At 51.0% G+C, this 16,463-nt stretch overlaps 2 protein-coding genes across 7 annotated transcripts in view; one reads left to right on the forward strand and one right to left on the reverse strand.

The window, feature by feature from the left end:
* LOC134396457 (rano class II histocompatibility antigen, A beta chain-like) overlaps nt 1–4,285 on the reverse strand; it is a 128,024-nt gene extending 123,739 nt beyond the window's left edge. For 4 of the 6 annotated variants that reach the window (XM_063122974.1, XM_063122975.1, XM_063122976.1 and 1 more), the window contains exons 1-2: nt 4,127–4,285; nt 1,506–1,781 (exon numbers count right to left, since the gene is read on the reverse strand). In XM_063122974.1, the coding sequence (XP_062979044.1) occupies nt 1,506–1,781; nt 4,127–4,220 (370 nt within the window). In that variant the 5' untranslated portion in view covers nt 4,221–4,285. The remainder of the gene's footprint in view (nt 1–1,505; nt 1,782–4,126) is intronic. The other 2 variants (XM_063122973.1, XM_063122972.1) reach the window with 1 other exon arrangement.
* The window catches only part of LOC134396452 (class II histocompatibility antigen, M beta 1 chain), a 274,896-nt gene that overhangs the window by 178,948 nt on the left and 79,485 nt on the right, over nt 1–16,463 (forward strand). The window lies entirely within an intron of this gene.

Raw genomic sequence — 16,463 nt, forward strand, 5'->3', positions numbered from 1 at the left:
AACAAATTGCCAGTGTTTCAAGGAACTGTGATGTACTAGTGATGGGGGACTTCAATTACCCTGATATCTGTTGGGAGACAAATACTGCCCAAAGTGGCCCTTCCAAGAAAAGGCTGACATGTGTGGGTGATCACTTTCTGCTACAGAAAGTGGAGGAAGGAACTAGAGGATCGGCAATCCTAAGAGCGAATTCTAAGAGCGAATCAATGGAATAAAGATTTAAAAAGAGATCTATAAACTGAGAGCGTTTCCAGATGATCTGGTCCTTACACTGGAAGATCCTTGAAAAGGAATTGAGACCTTGTGGAGTAAGTTGAGTTTGGAACAGGAGCGGGTTTCAAGGTCAACAAGCAGAAAACGAAAATAATAACTAAGAATATGAAACCACAAGAACAAAGAAAACTGACAGAGAAGACGGGTTTTAAAATTGAGAAGAAGGTAAAATATTTGGGAGTTGTTTTGACAAATAAGAATTGTATGTTATTTCACAATAATTATGTTAAAGTCTGGAATGATGTTAAAAATAACTTAGCAAAATGGGATAAGGTTTGATTGTGTCTTTTGGGAAGAATTGCCACGATAAAAATGAATGCATTGTCAAGAATGTTATTTTTATTCCAAACAGTGCCTATTGTAATAGGGGATGGTACCGTTCAAGCAATGGCAGAGAGAGAGATCTAGATTTATATGGCAAGGGGGAAAGCCAAGAGTTAAACTTAAACTATTACAGGGTGCCAAGGAAAGAGGAGGTCCGGGGTTACCAGATCTGAAACTGTATTTCTCTGCCTGTTGCTTGGTTTGGATGAAAGAATGGGTCCTGTTGGAGAATAGACAATTATTGGAGCTGGAAGGCCATGAATTAAGGTTTGGGTGGCATGGATACCTGTGGTACGAGAAAGCTAAGGTCAATGTGGATTTTAATAATCACTTTGTCAGGTGTACAATTTTAAGAATATGGAATAAATATAAATATAAATTGAGGCCTTTCATAGAAGAGAATTGCCTAGTGGGCACAAATGGCTAAAGTATAGCGATGTATTGGAAATGTCTCAAGGGGAATATAAACTAAAAGCAAGAGAAGAGCTGTTAAAGGAGGGCCACAGATGTCGGTGGAGGTGGCTGCAAGGCCCGGAAACGCCACCGGCGCTGCCGCTCCTCCCATTGGGCGCTGCTGCCCCCGGGGCTCTCCTGCTCCTCCCCACCCCCAGTCTAAGGGGAACAGGCCGCGTCATGACAGCCACGGCCAGACAAATAAGTAAGGAAATAAATGAAATTACGAGTAAATATAAATAGAAGCCTCTAAATAAGTATTCGTATAAATGCTACAAATAAATAAAGGTGAGCCACCTTCTTTAGCTTTACTGGTGTCCCTCTCCATTGCTTCGCTCTTTACCGAAGCGCCAGGTGGGCAGAAGGAGCGTCCCCCTACCTGGCAGGTGAGTCCGGAGAACGCTTTCCCCCTCCCCCGTCCCTCTTCCCTTCCTCCCTCCCGGGCAGAAACTCACCTTTCCTGCCCACCACGTGCGCTATCTCGGCCACCCCGTAGTTGTAGCGGCAGAAGGTATCCACCTGGGTCCGCCGGTACTGCAGAATCTCCTCCTGGCTGTTCCAGTACTGGGCGTCGGGCTCCCCCAGCGTCGTGACGGCCTCGTAGACCCCGCGGGCGCTGTCGAAGCGCACGAACTCCTGCCGCCCGTAGAAGTACCTGGCGAGGTAGCGCACCTGCTGCGTCCCGTTGATGAAGCGGCACTCGCCCTTGAACTGGTACAGGAAATGGGGGGCTGGAGGAGGGGGAGAAAAAGCGCCCCCGAGGGCATCATGAGGAGGAGGAGGAGGAGGGGGGGTCTGGGCTGGGGGTTTCTCAGGCCATCAGGACTATGCTGAGTCGCGCCTGGACCACAAGTTGCCCCCTTGGCCGGGACTCGCCCAGGCTCAAGCCACGCTGGCACCAACAGCTCATCCAGGCTCCCACCTTTCCCCTTTTAAATACTTTCCCTTTTCCCTTTTAAAGACTCAAGTCCTCAATGAGCAGGAGGGGGGACGGGCATAATTCTAAAGCAGGCTCTCTCTCTCCTGCCCAATCGTCTTGCCAGGAAGGAGCCTGCGCCCGCCTCTCTGTGTTTTCGGCCAATGAGAAGAGTCACAACTTCGACTGTGACCCATAGAGAGAATTAGACAGACAAAGATAGTCTAACAACGCGCTTCCGGGTTCCTTACAAAACTCCCCATGGAAAACAACGTCAGAAGTCTCAGAACTTCCCTCCTGCTGTCCTCAGGCTGCAGCAGATCCGCCTCCAAAAACTCCCGAGTCTGCGACCCCACAGCCTGCTCTCGTTTTAAATGAAACCCCCTTTGGGGCAGGGACCCCCCAACCCTCCAGTCCTCTCTGAGGCCCCAGACACACCGCAGAGGCTGCGTTTCCATGGATGATCTCCAGCCAGCGTCTCCCCCCGCGCAGCCCAGGAGAGGATCCGGGACAAGGGAGGAATCTCAGCCAGAGACTCAGCAGGCAAAGACGCCTCCAGAGAAAGAGACGAGGTGGTGTCGCGGCTGGAGTATCGGATTAGGGCCAGAAGGGGCAGGATCTACACTACTACTTTAAAGCGCTTTACAACAGTTTTGACAACTGTTGGGGCCCAGGACACACTGCATATACAGTTTTCAAAACGTTTTAAAACTGCTTTAAAGCACTTTAAAGCCGAGGTGTAGATCCCCCCAGGGTGACCATATGGAAAAGGGAATTTCACCGGGTGCTGCATGCATACAAAGGACACCTGCTGAAATTCCCTTTTCTGGACAACTGTTGATGATACAGGGGCCCTGTCCTCGTTTCCATAGGGTCACCCTAATTTAGAAAAGGAACCGAAAATAAAACCCCCAAGATCACACACCCCTTAGACAAAGTGATGGTACAACCACACGTGGAATTCTATGGATAGTTCTGTTCACCACACCGGAAAAAAGGAGATTGTAGAATTAGGAAAAGTTCAGAAAAGGGCAACTAAAATGATCAAGGGTCTGAAACACCAGTCCCAATTACGAAGCACCTGGGACTGTTTCCCTCAACGAACAGGTGAGTGAGGGGAGACGGGACGGAGGTGGACAAGATCACGCAGGCAGTGGAGAGAGTGGAGGGGGGCATCTATTTATTTATTTAAAACATTTATATCCCGCTCAATATTAATAAGATCTCTGGGCGGTATACAGATAAAAGCATACAGTATAAAACAGTAAATATACACAGCTGAAAACAAATTAAACCCTCTCCCACGAAACTAGAACCCCATGAAGCCGATTGGTGGGAGATTCAGGACAGATCAGAGGAAACCCTTCTTCACACAGCGCAGAGTTTCCACAAGATGTAGTGACGGAGGAGGCGATCCATGGCTACTAGTCCTCATGGCTATGTGCTCCCTCCCCTCCCCCTCCTTCCCTCAATATCAAAGGGCCCTGCAGGGGGCGCCAATCCTTCCTTTCCTTGAAGAAGCCATGAGGGTCAGCAGAAGGGGGGAGGTCCTGGGGGGTCCCCATTTCTCTTTGACACCCCCCTCCTTCCTCACTCGCTCCCTGAGCCTCGGGGGCTTCCTGGATCCCTCTTGGTCCTTTTCTCTGCACAGGGTCTTTGGGCTTAAGGGGGTCCTCTAAGGCCATCGAGTCCAACCCCCTGCTCAATGCAGGAATCCACCCTAAAGCATCCCTGACAGATGGTTGTCCAGCTGCCTCTTGAAGGCCTCTAGTGTGGGAGAGCCCACAACCTCCCTACATAACAGATTCCATTGTCGTACTGCTCTAACAGTCAGGAAGTTTTTCCTGATGTCCAGCTGGAATCTGACTCTCTTTAACTTGAGCCCGTTATTCCGTGTCCTGCACTCTGGGAGGATTGAGAAGAGATCCTGGCCCTACTCTGTGTGACAACCTTTTAAGTATTTGAAGAGTGCTCTCGTGCCTCCCCTCCATCTTCTCTTCTCCAGGCTAAACATGCCCAGTTCTTTCAGTCTGTCTTCATAGGGCTTTGTTTCCAGACCACTGATCATCCTGGTTGCCCCCCTCTGAACTCTCTCTCTCTCTCTCTCTCTCTCTCTCTCTCTCTCTCCAAGCCCCCTCCCCTCCCTTCCCTTCTCCTCACCTGGTGGGGGCTTCTTCCCTCCTCCAGTTCCAGGGACCACGGAGGGTCCCATCAGCAGCGCCATCAGCAACCGGAGAAGAGAAACGCACACCATGGCTGCAGCCCCACAAGGGCCGGGAGAGAGAAATCTGCTTCCAACCCCAGAAGGGAAACTTTTGAGTGTGTGAATACAAGTGTGTGTGGGGAGGGGGGAGGGACGGACCACTATTTCTGCAAAGTCCCAGAGACGCAGCTCTGCCCTGGCACAGAGAAGCACCAGTGAGAATTCCCCTTTCAGCAGCGTCATCAGTCTCCAGGCAGAAGGTCCCCTGGCTTGTGCTGATGGAGGAGATAGGTTCTCCTTCTGCCAGGTTTAGTGGGTTGCAGCCTCCTCACCTGGGATGAGGGAGGCAACAAGTGGGGTACCTCAGGGCTCAGTCCTGGGTCCAGGGCTCTTCAACATTTTTATTAATGATTTGGACGAGAAGGTGCAGGGAACGCTGATCAAATTTGCAGATGACACCAAATTGGGTGGGATAGCTAATACCCTGGAAGACAGAAAAAAACTTCAAAGTGATCTTGATAGACTGGAGTGCTGGGCTGAAAACAACAGGATGAAATTGAAGAGGGATAAATGCCAAGTTCTACACTTAGGAAATAGAAACCACATACACAGTTACAAGATGGGGGATACTTGGCTCAGCAATACTACAAACGAGAAGGATCCTGGAGTTGTTGTAGATCACAAGCTGAATATGAGCCAGCAGTGTGGCGTGGCTGCAAGAAAGGCAGATGCTATTAATAGAAGTATAGCTTCCAAATCACGTGAGGTCCTGGTTCCTCTCTATTCGGCCCCGGTTAGGCCTCATCGAGAGTATTGCGTCCAGTTCTGGGCTCCACAATTCAAGAAGGACGCAGACAAGCTGGAGCGTGTTCAGAGGAGGGCAACCAGGATGATCAGGGGTCTGGAAACAAAGCCCTATGAAGAGAGACTGAAAGAACTGGGCATGTTTAGCCTGGAGAAGAGAAGATTGAGGGGAGACATGAGAGCACTCTTCAAATACTTCAAAGGTTGTCACACAGAGGAGGGCCAGGATCTCTTCTCGATCCTCCCAGAGTGCAGGACACTGAATAATGGGCTCAAGTGAAAGGAAGCCAGATTCCAGCTGGACATCAGGAAAAACTTCCTGACTGTTAGAGCAGTGCGACAATGGAATCAGTTACCTAGGGAGGTTGTGGGCTCTCCCATACTAGAGGCCTTCAAGAGGCAGCTGGACAAGCATCTGTCGGGGATGCTTTAGGGTGGATTCCTGCACTGAGCAGGGGGTTGGACTCGATGGCCTTGTAGGCCCCTTCCAACTCTACTAATCTATGATTCTATGGTCCCAATACCGTTCCCTGTGGGGCCCCTCTATTTACTTCCCTCCAACGGGAGAATTGACCATTTATTCCTACTCTCTGATTTCTGTTCTTTAACCAGTTACTGATCCATAAGAGGACCTCTCCTCTTATTCCAGGTCTACGAAGTTTATTCAGGAGTCTTTGGTGAGGGACTTTATCAAAAGCCTTTTAGAAACCCAAGTATACAATGTCTACCAGATCACCCTTGTCCAGATGTTTCTTGACACTCTCAAAGAATTCCAGTAGATTTCACTCCTGCTTGTTTCCTTCCCTACGGAGAAACCCTGAAAGGCCCTGGGCCAGAGAAAGGGGAGGGGGGGGCTTTGTCAATTTGTTGTTGTTGTTGTTGTTTTAATCCCCCCTCCCCTCCCCCAGAGCAAGTCCCTCCAGGCCTGCAAGAATGTGAGATGCACAGAGAAGCCTGTAAAGACAGAGGGTTTTGCAAAAGCCATGCCTTCCCTGCCCAGCAACTGATGACCAGGGCAGCCCTGGGGCCTGTGATTGGCACAGCTCAAGTCTGGACTCAGGGGAAGTCCCTGCAAAAGGCAAACCCAGACGAACACCCAACCAGCGCTGTGTCAGGTGACAACAAGCTGGGCCTGGAAAGCCCCTGGCACAGACCCAGCGGGCAGGCAGGGGTGGGAAGGCCAGGCAGGACGAGGCCAGGTGGCAACTGACCTGCGTCCCCAACTCCACACCCCCACTGGCCAAGGAACATCAAAATCCTCCACCTGTCCTCCATAGTTGTGCATGGGTTTACTGACTACTCCATAGTGAACTAAATACACTCTGCACATGCTCAGAGGCACATTTGTATTACCATCACCACCACCACATGTTTGAACAAGAGGTGAATACTCTATGCAAAAAACGTTTCCAGGCTTTGGCTCAGATTCCACCCTGTCACCGCTTCCCAGGGGAGCAAGACAGGAACCAGGCATCACAAGCAGCCGGATGGGGACCCAGCGCAGAGGGCGGCTGCCAGAAGGCGACGCGGCCCAGACGCTCCACGGAACTGAATGGTGGCCAAGGAGGCCCACCTGGGCTGCCAGTTCCCCCAATGACGTCTCTGGTTCCTTTCGTGCAGGACTGTCTTCACGGACGGCCAGGGGCTCTCCAGGGTTTGGGGCAGGTGTTTCGCCCGGCCCCACCTGGAGATGCAGGTGCTCTTGCCACGGAGCTCAGGCCCCTCCCTTCATAATCCGGGGACCCAATGGGGTCGTTCCCAGGAAGCGGAAGGGGGGGGGGAATTCTGGACAGACACAAGGAAGGACTCACACACACACAGACACGCACACACACACACCAGCATCCAGTGAAACAATGGAATTGGCTACTATAATGCCGGGATGGCCACTGATATTTTATTTATTTATTTATTTATTGCATTTCTACACTGCCCAATAGCTGAAGCTCTCTGGGCGGTTCACAAAAATTAAAACCAGGAGGACAATTCAAAGTGTAAAGCAAACAACAGTATAAAAACGCAGTATCAAAATCGTCGTGACGGAGGGGGCCGAGGCTTCGTGGCGGAGCACCTGCTCTCCTAGGACGACGGCCACAGAAGACCTCCAGCTGGACAGCCGTCCGCCAGGGATGCTTTAGGGTGGATCCTGCACTGAGCAGGGGGTTGGACTCGATGGCCTTAAGAGGCCCCTTCCAACTCTACTAGTCTAGGATTCTATGACAGGATCAGAGGCAACAGCAGCAGACGCCTCTCAGCCCCAGATGCTGGTTGACAGGAGGGGGGCAGCGCTGTGGCCCTCCGGCCCTGCTGTGGGCTCCCCATGGGGGCAACTGGCTGGCCGTGATGGGGGCAAAACCCTGGGCCAGGGAGGCCTCCGGTCTGATCCAGCACGGCTCCTCCTGGGTTCTCCTGTTCCTGCTCCTGGGGGGATTCATCCTGTTGGTGCTCCTGATGGTGCCCAGGGCAGATTGAGGCTCTGTAACTGAAACCGACACTAAGAAAAGAGGGTCCACATTCACGGTGCTGCTGTTACGCTGCTCAGCCAAGGATAAGGCACCGGGGGGGCGGAGGGGGGGCAGAGAGCATCGGGGCTTTCACCTGCTGTGGGCAGGAGCCAGCTTTGGCCCCGTCTGGACCTCCTCGGGCGTCTCGGGAAGGAGAGGCAACATGCAAAAGGCCTCTGAGCAAACAAACAAGCCCCCTTTTTCACCGAATCGCAGTGTGTCCCCCCCCCCCCGTCATGCCCCCTGTCTTCACCCCCTCCCTGCCCCCCAGTGGCTTTTCCAGGCAGGCCCACACTTTTCTGAGAACAGCCCCAGCCCCCCCCCCCCCAGCTCCCATCCTGCCCAATCGGCTAACAGAGGGAGGCCAGTATCACCCGTTGCCGGCAGGCTCTGGCTGAACGCAGCAAGCCAGGAGGACTTAGAGCGGTGCTGGACGAGCAGAATTCGTCCAAGGAATGGCGCTGGGGAACAGCCCTCCTGGGTCCCGGGCCCCCTGCCCTTCGTGCCAGAGGCGTATGTGCTGCCTGAAATGACACACTCTGCACGGGCTCAGGGGCACTCTCCTTTCCAGACAGCCTGCAGGTGGAAAGACACCCACTTCCAGGCACTGAGTCCAGACCATGAAGCTGGCTTCTGACCGAGAACATCGCAGCCCCTTGCAATGACTAAACCCCAGCTGGAATGAAAGGCCGATGCCGCTAATTCTATTCACCAAGCCTTGACCGAATGAGCTGCTCTGAAGGACAGACACAGCAGGAGGGCTTTAGTGGCAGAGGCAAACTCAGAGGTATGTTGTGGTACAGCCCTGTACAAATCAGCACAGCAGCGTTTTGGGCCAGGGGCCAGGAGGGCTTGGGAGGGGGGTGTTTAGCAGGAGATAATCCCATGTCTCATGTCACACGTCTTGGGGGTTGAGTCCCAAAGCAGTTGGTGCTAAGAACATCAGAAGAGCCCTGAGGCTGGATCAGACCAGGGGTCCGTCTCGTCCAGCGCTCTGTTCACACAGTGGCCAAGCAGCCATGGGCCAGGGATGAACAAGCAGGACATGGTGCAACAGCACCCTCCCACCCATGTTCCCCAGCAAGTGCCGCACACAGGCTTACTGCCTGTGGATCTGTTGCCCCCCACAATACCTCCTGATGAGTCAAGGTTAAAATACTTGAACCTTCAGCGTTCAAACTGAATTCCCACTCTAGTATTACTAGGGATGGACGACATGGTAGAGTCCTGCTAATATGACTGTAGCACTTCAGCTGGGTGACTTTTCTTTAATGATCCCCTCTATGGAAAAATCAATCCTACTTCACAGAATCATAGAACAGCAGAGTTGGAAGGGGCCTACAAGGCCATCGAGTCCAACCCCCTGCTCCACCCTAAAGCATCGCTGACAGATGGTTGTCCAGCTGCCTCTTGAAGGCTTCTAGTAACTGGTTCCATTGTCGTACTGCTCTAACAGTCAGGAATTTTTTCCTGATGTCCAGTACAAAACTAATCATGATGGCTACATATTACCTCCGGTATCTGCTGTGTCCTACTTTCTGGGGAACACAAGAAGGAAGGCGATACTGAATTCATGTCCTGCCGTGACCTTCCCATTGGGGCATGTGGTTGTCCACTCTGGCAACCTGGGTGGTCCTTTGGACTGATCAAGCACACGGCTCTTCTCCTGTTCTCATGGAAAAGGTATGTTTTTATGGCCTCATGCTGAACTCTGCACTCTCCTTCATTCGTGAGATTCATTCATCAGGACCCCTCGGAAACACGTTGGGGCCCATTCGTCTTATTTATGAACAGGCCTTGCGAAATGGATGTGAATTCTCTTGTGAAGCTTTTTTTCACTCCAGTCGTAAGAAACTATTCTTGTGGCTGCTATTCAGAGCAACTGTTTTGGTTTCACTTCTTTTTAAAAGTTGCAAATGAATTTTGTCGTTGTCGCACATTTATGAAATATTTGTATTTTTGTAATAGAAGATAAATAATTGTTTCTCTCTTTTGGGCCGCATTTCAACCATTAAATGTGTATAATGCCACAATTAACCTTTATTTTCCAGACTTTATCGGAAAGATAAATAGCCCAGACAGGCCTCTTGGTCTGATCCAGCAGGGCTCCTCTTAGGTCCTGATGCAACAGTCCTTGAGCTACAAATTTTCTCCCTGATGTGCTGGATTTCAAATTGCAGGGGGTTAAGTGTTACTCTACCACTTCATTCTGGTGCGTGTGCAGATGCTGCCTGCCTGAGACTGTGAAGAGAAAGGCAGGGAATTAAGGGAGGCAGGGGTGGCTCTCCAGAGTCAGAGCCTGAGATTCCACCACTCTGGGACTCTTCTCCGCTACACAGAAGGGGAGGGAAGACGAACGCACACACGGGGCCCTGGGTCAAGGCAGCCCCCACCCCATCCATTATTTCCAGCTCTCTGGTGACGGAAGCTGCACCTCTGGGCCCCCAGCAACGTCCTTCTTTGCCCAGAGACGCTCCTGGCAGTGGACAAGACGCTGCAGAGGCGCTCGGGTTTCGCTTCCCCACGCGACAAGCCAGGCTCAGCGTTCGTGGAAATGAAACAGAGAAACTGGCCACGATCCAAGCACCTGTGGTCAGCAGAAAGCGAAGCAAAACCTCCTCACAAATCCACTCCAGGGTCCGTCCACCCCCACTCATGCACAGATAACCAACACACACACACACACACACACACACACACACACACACACACACACACACCAGGGGCGTTGAATCACCATTTTCCCTGGATGGGAGTCCTTAAGACCGAATGTAACGCAATAAGCAAGGGGGGGCGGAAAACCCAGCAGCCATTCAGTCCCACAGGAAGGAGCGTGCAAGGAATTCTGTGCAACTCCGGAAGCCTACAGCACCGCATCTGCACTGCTGCAGTTCATTTAATTTCTGCGCTGTATTATCATAACTGCCCTCACTTATATCTACGTCATACCTCGTAACTGCCCCGGAGTTTAACGTCGCCACGGCGGCCACTCTGAGGCTCGTCAAGCCTAGGGTGACCCTATGAAAAGGAGGACAGGGCTCCTGTACCTTTAACAGTTGTATTGAAAAGGGAATTTCAGCAGGTGTCATTTGTGTATACGGGGAACCTTCATCACCACAGTTAAAGCTGCAGGAGCCCTGCCCTCTTTTAAATCTGGTCACTCTAGTATAGCTCCTGCAGCTTTAACTGCTATGATGAAGAGGGAATTTCACCAGGTTCTCCATGTATACAAATGACACCTGTTGAAATTCCCATTTCTATGCAACTATTAAAGATACAGGAGCCCTGTCCTCCTTTTCACAGGGTCACCCTAGTCAAGCCCCACCCCCGCCCTGCATCCCCGCACCTGCCCAGTCCTGGGATCCCCTCCCCCCCGCCCATGCCCACTTTCTCAACCTGCACCGAATCCACCACTGACAGATGACGAAACAACCGTGGTGACATCGGAGCAACGGAAAACGTTGCAGTAAAGCGACACTTCAAAAAAGCAGAGTTTTGTGGGGAAAAGCCCGATGGGGCTGTGAGTTGGCGGCTGGGTCATATCCACAATGGGGCGCAACTGCACAGCCCCAACAGGGTGTATAGAGTGTATAGGCCAGCGCCTGCTGGCTGCTGGAAAAAAAATATGCATTTCTACCAACTCCAGAGCCTTGTGACCGATCCTCTGCGCTGCTGAGCTCTGCAGCCCGGCTGGACTCTGGCCCTGGGACTGTTTACCTGCGCTTCGAGCTGGCCTGGGACACGCCTCCGGCTCCTCCTCTGGGAACTCTGGGCTGTGCTCTTGAGCCTCGGCTGGGTAGGCGGGCTTGCTTTTGGACTCAACCTTAGTTTGCCCTCACGCTGAGCCTGGTCTAGCCATAGAGGACAGACACGGGGTATGAAATCTCATGTCAGAAAGGAGGTGACATGCTATTGTCATAGAATCATAGAACAGCAGAGTTGGAAGGGGCCTACAAGGCCATCGAGTCCAACCCCCTGCTCAATGCAGGAATCCACCCTAAAGCATCCCTAACAGGTGGTTGTCCAGCTGCCTCTTGAAGGCCTCGAGTGTGGGAGAGCCCACAACCTCCCAAGGTCACTGGTTCCATTGTTGTACTGCTCTAACAGTCAGGACGTTTTTCCTGATGTCCAGCTGGAATCAGGCTTCCTTTAACTTGAGCCCCTTATTCTGTGTCCTGCACTCTGGGGGATCGAGAAGAGATCCTGGCCCTCCTCTGTGTGACAACCTTTTAAGTATTTGAAGAGTGCTATCATGTCTCCCCTCCATCTTCTCTTCTCCAGGCTCAACATGCCCAGTTCTTTCAGTCTCTCTTCATAGGGCTTTGTTTCCAGACACCTTATCATTCTGGTTGCCATGGGACCTTACTTATCATAGTTCTGAGTTTATTAAAATCAGTTTATTAAATTCTCCGAGCTTCGCTAGCTTTCGATATGTAGATGATGATGATGATGATGATTCTGCCTGGAGCAGTAGCCCATCGTGGAAAACACTGGTCTCTGGGAGGCCCTTCCCTGCGGGCTCGGATCCGCCTGCCCAGAGGTGGATGGGTTGCCTGTCTCAGGGTGAGGTTGTGGTGAGAGGCTGAGCACCTTCTGGCCCTGCTTTTGATCTAACGGGAAGAGCGGAGACACCACTGGAACCTCCTTGCTGGGGATCCTGACTTTAAAGGGTCCGGTAGGAAGGGAGAACCCCCAAATCCTGGGAGGAGGCGAGGCCCTGCAGGAACGGCCCTCCTCGTTCCGGTGATTGAATTTCCAGGCCACCCTTCAGCCAAAACAGTCCTCCAAGCAAGGAAAGAAGCAGGCAGCCGGTGCAGCAAAGGAGCTAAGTGAGCTACGAATGCAGACGTGGCCAGTTCAAATCTTGCCTTGGATGTCTGAGGCAAGAGACTCTCTCTTTCACCCTCTCCCTCACCTGTCCACCTGCAATGGGGGGGGGGAGGTTAATAATATGGATCTGCCTCGCAAGGTGGTTGTAAGGATAATCTCTGCAAAGCGTTCAAGCTGAGACTGAAATATAGCAAGTTGCAGGAGCAAAACTTTCTCCCGCCCTGTCCTAAAGCTACATAGGTTTAAATCAATCAATAATACATATATAGACTAGAAACGCTTTAATCCTCTTCCTAAGATGAGAGGCGGGAGGGGGCCCTTGTCCCCCGCGGAGGGGATTCCAGAGCAAGGGCGCCCCCGTCTGCCCAAACCCTCTCATTGTATCGGAGCACGACTCACCTGCAGAAGGTGTGGGGGGGTGTTCCAGACAGCTGTTGCATCTCTCTTCCCCTTTGGCAAAGTGGGTGGGGGTGGGTGGGTGGTTCTGGGATGATGGGGACACTCTGAGGCCCTGGGCAGCCAGGCTGGCATCAGCATACTTAAACACTCACACACGCACACACATGCTGTAGGCCTGATGTTTTGTTATGTGATGATATCTTAAACAGTTGCATCGAAAAGGGAATTTCAGCAGCTGTCATTACGCAGCACCTGGTGAAAGTCCCTCTTTGTCACAAGAGTTAAAGCTGCAAGAGCCCTGCCCTCTTTTGTATCTGGTCACGCTAGGCAGGGCTCCTGCAGCTTGAACTGTTGTGATGAAGAGGGAATTTCACCAGGTTCTCTATATATACAAATGACACCTGCTGAAATTCCCTTTTCTATGGGAGCCCTGTCCTCCTTTTCATAGGGTCACCCTATGTGACAAGGTGCAACTCAGAGCAGAGCACCCACCATTGCCATTCCTCCTCTGCCCACTAGAGGGCGCGCCTTCTCTTTCACCTGGGGTGCTTTCGTCCAAGGATAGATCAGACGAAGATCATCATCATCATCATCATCATCATCATCATCATCATCATCATCATGATGTGTCCAGAGGAGGGCAACCAGGAGGATCAGGGGTCTGGAAACAAAGCCCTATGAAGAGAGACTGAAAGAACTGGGCATGTTGAGCCTGGAGAAGAGAAGATTGAGGGGAGACATGAGAGCACTCTTCAAATACTTAAAAGGTTGTCACACAGAGGAGGGCCAGGATCTCTTCTCGATCCTCCCAGAGTGCAGGACACGGAATAACGGGCTCAAGTTAAAGGAAGCCAGATTCCAGCTGGACATCAGGAAAAACGTCCTGACTGTTAGAGCAGTACGACCATGGAACCAGTGACCTAGGGAGGTGGTGGGCTCTCCCACACTAGAGGCCTTCAAGAGGCAGCTGGACAACCACCTGTCAGGGATGCTTTAGGGTGGATTCCTGCCTTGAGCAGGGGGTTGGACTCCATGGCCTTGTAGGCCCCTTCCAACTCTGCTATTCTATGATTCTATGAATTACCCCCTTTTTCTTTCTCTCTCTCTCTCTCTCTCTCTCTCTTTCTTCAAGGCCAAAGGGACACCCCACGACCTCCAACTTCATCACACCCCAGACTGCACAGATATGGAGAGGAAACCAACCCCTTGCTAACTTTCCCCCCAATAAGTCTACTATTTGACCAGGTTTCCCCTTCTCATCTCTCCTGTCATCATCCAGTCAGCCTTCGCCGCTTCTTCCTGCAGGGATGGGCAATTTGCCAGTGGATCCCTCCCTCTGTTCACCAACTCTGCTGCCAGCCTCTGTTTCCTTCTCCTGCCAGTCCAGAGATCCATTCCACACACACACACCCTCTCTCTCTCCACAGCCCAATACTTCTCCTCCTCCCCTGTGCTACTCAGTTGCACCAAACCCTTGCTTTCAATGTGTCCGTCTTAATCATTAGAACTTGAATTCTGTACAAAAGAACAGTGATCCGTTAAAAAGCCCGTTTCTAGGATCTAATCTCTTGAATGTATGTCTTTAACTCTTTTCGATAAATTACTCCTGGGTTAAACACTAGTGTCCTCAATCTCTAGACTTCTCCTGAAGGTGCGTCGCTTTGGGACGCTCAGGGCTCGATGTCAAAGGATCCCTTCAAGTGTCAAGGCTGCATGTCTGAAAGCGCACTCAGGCATACAGGCAAAGTGGACGCTTGCTAACAGTGGTTGGCAAGGAGTGAAGCAAAACCTTCACATGAAGCCACTTCAGCTTCCAACCCCCCTCCCACCAAAACAACACACATACACACACACACGCCTGACTTGTAGCCAGGGTGGGCTTTTGTGTCCTGCCGTCCTTAAATGTCTCCTGCCCCCATTCTTTTTTAGACAGAAACTACAAGTTCAATCGCAGCTTTTAAAGCTCAGCTAAAAACTTTTCTTTTTCCCAAAGCTTTTAAAACTTGAATTGTTCTGACTTTTATACTGCCTGTTTGGTGCATTCTCTTACCCTCCTTATTGTTTTATTATGATTTTATTAGAATGTAAACCTATGCGGCAGGGCCTTGCTATTTACTGTTTTACTCTGTATAGCACCATGTACATTAATGGTGCTATATAAATAAATAATAATAATAAAAATAATAAATAATAATAATAAAAACACATTTACAATATTGGGCTTAAAAGGCCTGCAAATGAATTACCCACTCCCCATGCATTTCTGGCATTCCTGCAAACACTGAGGCCTGAGACGCCCACCCTCACGCCCTGCCCCAGCCTGGCTGCCTCAGGATCAGCTGGCACAATCCAGGGTCCAGCCTGCCTAGAAACAGAGACGCAGCAGCCCTGGCTGAAGGCAGACAGGTGACCCCCCCCCCGGAGGGAATATCTCAGCCTCTTGGGAAGTGGGGGTGTTCCTCTCTTTCCTGCCCACGGCTTCCAAGGAAAGAAGGAAGGGAAGGGTCTTCCTTGGCTGTCAAAGGGATTATTTCCCATGAAGAATGCACAGCTTGAAGGACTATGCGAGGAACGCAGAGAGGAAAAAGGTGGGTTCACACGACACATCAACCCATGATGGCTGGTCACCCAGGCGGCTTGTCTTCTCATATGAACCAGGTCATGGTCATTGTTTTATGCCTTTCAGAGACAAAGCCTGCAGAGGCAACGCTAAGTCAGGCCCCAGAGAGACCCCCCTCCACTGTCTCTCCATGAAGGACCAAAGACCCCTCCCTCTGCCCACTGGTGGGCTGCCCACCGAAGGCCATAGAACTGGGAGGCAGCGGCCTGGGAGGGGGGACCCAGGGGCACTGCTTGGTTCTTAAAAGATTCGGGGCACAGGCCCAGAAACACAAATTTGCATCCCCTTATATAAAAAAAAGAACACTGTAACTTTTGTTCTCTTGGCCTGAATTGGATGATAATTGTGGGCATGGTAGCCCCTTAGGAGGGGGTAGCACCTGCCCAATATATATATATATAAATAGGTGCAGTGGGTTTGTGTGTGTTACGCACCTTTCTATTTTGATTTTCTTCCCAAAGGAACTGCCAATAATCTTTTTATTCCTTTGAAGAATTGGATGGAAATTTCAGGATTCGTTGCCCCATCAGACATTTCTGCCACATTGCAGAATGATAGCCACACGGTGTGCATGTGTGTGTGAATATACTTATTTATTTATTACATTTTTATACCACCCAATAACTGTAGTTCTCTGGGCGGTTCACATAAATGACCATAGGGTATATGAATAGGAGGACAGGGCTCCTGTATCTTTAACAGTGGCACAGAAAAGGGGATTTCAGCAGGTGTCATTTGTATGCATGTCACACCTGGTGAAATTTCCTTTCCATTACAACAGTTAAAGCTGCAGGAGTTATAATGCCGCTATACTGTGACCAGATTTAAACTGTTGCGTGATGAAGAGGGAATTTCACCAGGTTCTCCATATATACAAATGACACCTGCTGAAATTCCCTTTTCATTACAACTGTTAAAGATACAGGAGCCCTGTCCTCCTTTCCATAGGGTCACCCTACTTATCCCCTATGTCCCTTGTGGACCATTGTTCTGAAAATAAAGGTAGCCTAGAGGTGTCCCAGATTAAGAAACCAGCAAAGGCTCAAAGGGACGGGCACAGCAGTTCACGTGGAAGGGGAGTTCTCCAATCTGGGGGAGGAAATGATTGGGGTTCCCTCCTCTTCAATCCCTGTGGTT

This window comes from Elgaria multicarinata, chromosome 3 (genome assembly GCF_023053635.1).
Source record: "Elgaria multicarinata webbii isolate HBS135686 ecotype San Diego chromosome 3, rElgMul1.1.pri, whole genome shotgun sequence".
Lineage (NCBI taxonomy): Eukaryota > Metazoa > Chordata > Lepidosauria > Squamata > Anguidae > Elgaria > Elgaria multicarinata.